This window comes from Etheostoma spectabile, chromosome 15, assembly GCF_008692095.1.
Source record: "Etheostoma spectabile isolate EspeVRDwgs_2016 chromosome 15, UIUC_Espe_1.0, whole genome shotgun sequence".
In the NCBI taxonomy this organism is placed as follows: Eukaryota; Metazoa; Chordata; class Actinopteri; order Perciformes; family Percidae; genus Etheostoma; species Etheostoma spectabile.
In genome coordinates, this window is record NC_045747.1 from 33,693,612 (window position 1) to 33,698,315 (window position 4,704).

Sequence of the window (4,704 nt, forward strand, 5' to 3'; positions counted from 1 at the left end):
GTTATTGAATACAATGTAGTAGTCATTGGGACTAGAAAGTGGCTATATGTATTTGCTGGAACAACACTACCCTAATCCTGTGTGTCATAGAATAGTCCTGCTTAACCATCGAGCACATTCCCTGCTAGATGTGGTGCAAATGCTGCTAGACGTGGCCTAATTTAATGTCCATAAATGACGTTGGGAAAAATGTATTGTTGAAATGCCACATGGATTGTTTTCTCGAGCTGTGCTACATCATGTTCTTGGTTGTCCAACTCTCCCAGGTCCTCCTAGCTATGTGCCAGCTACAGCCTTCCTGCAGAATGCAGGCCAGGCCCACCTGATTAGCCAGTGCGAGAGCCTGGAGGCGGAGGTGAGCTCCTTGCTGCAGCAGCGCCGTGGGGCCCTTCGCAGCTGCCTAGAGCAGCTGCACAGCTATGCTACAGTGGCTTTGCTCTACCCACGAGCTACTCTGCTGCTCCATCGGGCCCACCAGTGGAAGGCTTGGTTGGAGGAACTGCTAAGAGACATGACAGTGGAGCACTGCCAGCACATCTACAGACAGTAAGGAACTGCAGCAAGCTTTTTTTCTTTCCTTTCTTTTTTCATTACAGTGGAGAAAAAACATTTTTACTATATATGTTGATTGTGGCAAGCTAGAGATCTGTTACTAAATGAAATATAGAAACAGCCGGAACGCATGGAACAAATTGGCAATTATACTATTGAGTCTGCAGAAACATACATAAAACAAAGAGTGATGTCCAATAATTTGTTGCCATGGTGAATGCCGGGAGGCTGTTCTCTTTACCCACTCTCCTGTGATGCTAAATTATACCTAATGTGATTATTTAGACCTGTTTACAGCATTCAGTACATAGTGTCTGGGCAATAACATACCAGATAAAAGTAATGCATGCCTTATAAAAAGCATTCCAATAAAAAAAGGTTACACTCTCTCCTAGGCAGCAGGCTTTCTTTATGGTATCATACAAACCATTAAGATCCCTTATACCATTTCCATTCCAGTTGGCTGGAAGGTGTTCATTTTTAGATCATTGTACAAATCTAAGTTGGGGGTAGTTTTCAGGGCAGAGTCAGTGATGATCTGGAGCTTAGCCCTGAAATCTTTTAATCTGTCTAGGCTCATGCTTTAATTGATAATATACGTGTTGTTTAGAAAAACGGTCATAATTACATGCATTGCTATAATTTAAGTATAATCCAGCCTAACCTGATATTTTTGCTGAATTTCTATTTTATTTAACTTCAACAATTTAAGGTAAAATAATCCAGCGATTAAATAAACGATTTATTTCAGCTGACAAAAAAGCATGTATGTATTTATGCACACCAGTGTGCCTCTGTCATCCGTCAGCACTCATTGTTGTTTGGGAGACAGGGGAGGTGGTGAGTCAGGTGGTCTGCAGATTGGATTGACCATTAGCAGGCAGTGCCTATTCAGGGTAATCCACAGACCAGACCACAATGTCTTTATCAGTTTATGTTGTTGCACTCCGCTTTAATTTCTCCTTAATCCCCTTTCAGATATGAGGTGCTGTTTGCACCCCAGCCTCCTGCTGCCTCCTGCCAGTTCTTGTCCAATGTGGAGATGACTTTGCAGCACCAAGTGGCTGACACCAATGAGCGTGTGATGCACCAAACAGAGCGACTAAAGGCTGAGGGGACAACTGCCACAGCCTGTGAGGAGCAGTTGCAGGAGATTGAGCACTGCATTACAGTCTTCCTTCAGGAGAATGGAGAGTTGGGCTCCCTCAGCCTGGCTGGAATTATCACTTCTGCCCTCTGCACACTCTGCAGGTTAAACACATACCTAATGATTTCACTTTTTCCTATGCTGTTTCTCCACTAAAACTATTAGAAAATGGAGTTTGTGTGTAATATATGTAAGTGGCAACTTTGCCGCAAGTAAATGTAACAACCCGCTTCCCCGATCATCATCGTCCCATAAATGACAGTTCCCTTGCCCCCCCTTCCCTTTGCCAATGTCGGAGAATGCTTGTTGAATGACTTGATTTGGATGTTTTGTTGGCCAATCAAGAAATAAGTATGCGCTTGTGAGGCAGGACTGTCTTTCTAGATTAAGATGATGATGATGATGGAAGAAGTTTTCTTGGTTGGAGGATTTAAATGTTTTGCAGATAAAAGTGTATCATTTTTCAAAGGACCGTCTTCTTTCAGAAAACAAATGCTAGAGTGCCATAATAAAAGCAGTCGGCATCCCAAATATAACAATTTACTTGAGACTTTGTCGTTTTGTGATAGCAACCAATAAAACAAATATTTATCTAGGGGCCAGTTAAAATGGACTTAAAACCTTAATGTTGAACCCTGCATAAGTACATGAAATCCAACTCTTAGAAATGTAGTCCTTCTGGAGAATCGAAAGATTAAAGTTGCAGCTTCTCCCCCCCCCCAGGCGGAACCTGGTGATGGAGGGAGCCGCAGCCAGTGCTGGAGAGCAGCTGGTAGACCTGCTATCTCGGGACGGGGCGTGGTTCCTGGAGGAGCTCTGCAGTATGATTGGAAACGTCAGTGCCCTGGCAACACTGCTCCAACGCTGCCCACTCCTGCCTCACGACCTGGATTTGCCTGCAACCTCAGCTACCACCCAGACTGTGTACCTGGCCAACGCTGTGTACACCTGCTTGCAGGTAGGTGCACCCTCAAAACAAAGTGAAAACAACCAGTTAAAACTAGAGGCGACCTATTTGCTGTATGGAAGCTCCTTTCAATTTTATGTCACATTCACCTTGAAAAAAAGGAGTTTCTGACACTGCTGTCTCTCCTGGTCCACTGTAGGAACTGAACTCCAACTTCCGTCAGATCATCTTTCCAGAGGCTCTGCGCTGTATGGTGAAAGGAGAGCCCACCCTGGAGTCCATGTTGGCAGAGCTGGAACAGCTAGTGGAGCAGAGCTCTGATGGTCTTGGCCTCCAGGGTTTGGTGGACAGCCTCCAGGCCACCACAGGCCTAGACCATGATGGGCAGAGTCACTGCCTCCACATCACCAGGTATGGTTGTACATTGAATTCTACTTGTTACAAATTTGATCAGATACAGCAATGGCATAACTGATTGAAAACCTGCAAGTGGTCAAAATCCAAATGTCCGACGTATGAAAAACGGCTTTTTGTGCTCAGGATGCTGCGCGCTCAGTACTCTGAGCTGATCCAGCCTCGCAGCATGGATGGACCGGGCCAGGACACACCAAAGATGTCTGCGGGTCAAATGTTATTGGTGGCCTTTGATGGCATGTTCACCCAGCTAGAGACTGCCTTTGGACAGCTCACAGACAAGGTATAACCCAAGAATCCTGTTGCATCCAATCTAGAGTTTTATTAGGGCTGCTATTCGATAATAAATGGTTTAAAATGACTAATCGCCAATTAACCACACTTTTTTTTTAAATCTTTTTCTTTTCAAAATACTCTTATCAACATGGGAGGGAAAAAATAAGCCTGCTTCATGCAAATGTATGTAATGTATTATAGTTATTATTGAAAATCCTCTGGGAGTAAGTGCAGTGTGTCAGCATGCATCAGCATCAAATGCCTGTGTTTAGGGCAGAGAGAAACTGAACTGTATGAAATTAATGTACAGGTCCCATAAACGGTATGAAATGAATTCTGAATATGAATTGCAATAAAAAATGAAAGCATGTGATCTGTTTTCACCCCGCCCCTCAAATAATTGGAATTAAGAATCGTTAAAAACTTGAATCGAGGGGCGCTAGGATAGCTCACCTGGTGGAGCATGCGCCCCATGTACGGGGTTCTGTCCTTGTTGCAGCGGCCCCGGGTTCAACTCCGGTCTGCGGCCCTTTGCTGCATGCCGCCATCTTTTCCCCTTTTACATCTTCAGCTGTCCCATATATTAAAAAAAAAAAACAAACAAAAAAAAAAGCCTAAAACTGTCCAAAAATAATCTTTTAAAAAAATAACCAGAATCCATAAGTAGAATCAAAATCATCAATCAAAATTGTTAACATCCAAACAATACCCAACCTTACTCATGAGAACCTGAGCTCATCACACAGATACATTAAATTGCCATTTAAAAGCTGTTGGTAACTTAAAGCCCCAATATCTATATACGTAGCTTTTCAAGAACTATAGACTACTAGTACTGTGAAATGAGATTTTCACAGGCTACAGTTGGTGGGCCTGTAATTGAACCTAATGTGGAAGAGAGGTGACCTCTAGCAAAATAAGACTGTAGATTTGTCCAGTAGTACACATTTAGCAATACTATGTACATTACTATGCTTCTCTATGTGCCATCAGTCTGCATTATTTCAGTTGGCATCATTTACCGGTAAAGTGTTTGTGGTTACCAATATAAAAAAAGCAACTCTCACACCATTTTTCTCTTCTCTTCAGCTGAGTTCTCTGGATGTGCCATTGGCCTGGAGAAAGGTGGATGTTTTGAGGGAAGCTCGCACTGCCCAGCTCCACTTCTTTGACAGCCTGAATCAGCGGCAGCTCATGGAAGAGGTATTCTTCCTCAAGAGACTGCAAACCATCAGGGACTTCTTCAGGCTGTGTGCCTCCTTTGCTCAGACCCTGTCTGGTAAGAGTTCTTCACTGCATGAATAATGTAAAAGGAATCAGATTTATGGGCATAGTTTTTGAAAGTGTTACTTAGATCAAATGTTATTCAACAAGCCATTCAGATTTGGCTCCTCTTCCCATGTCACAT

General features: G+C 43.3%; 1 protein-coding gene across 2 annotated transcripts in view; it reads left to right on the top strand.

Annotated features, from left to right (window-relative positions):
- smg1 (SMG1 nonsense mediated mRNA decay associated PI3K related kinase) overlaps positions 1–4,704 on the top strand; it is a gene marked incomplete at its 5' end in the record, with an annotated part of 59,965 nt that overhangs the window by 39,538 nt on the left and 15,723 nt on the right. For both annotated transcript variants that reach the window (XM_032536865.1, XM_032536866.1), the window contains 6 exon segments: positions 267–546; positions 1,531–1,803; positions 2,423–2,657; positions 2,806–3,017; positions 3,147–3,303; positions 4,386–4,575. In XM_032536865.1, the coding sequence (XP_032392756.1) occupies positions 267–546; positions 1,531–1,803; positions 2,423–2,657; positions 2,806–3,017; positions 3,147–3,303; positions 4,386–4,575 (1,347 nt within the window).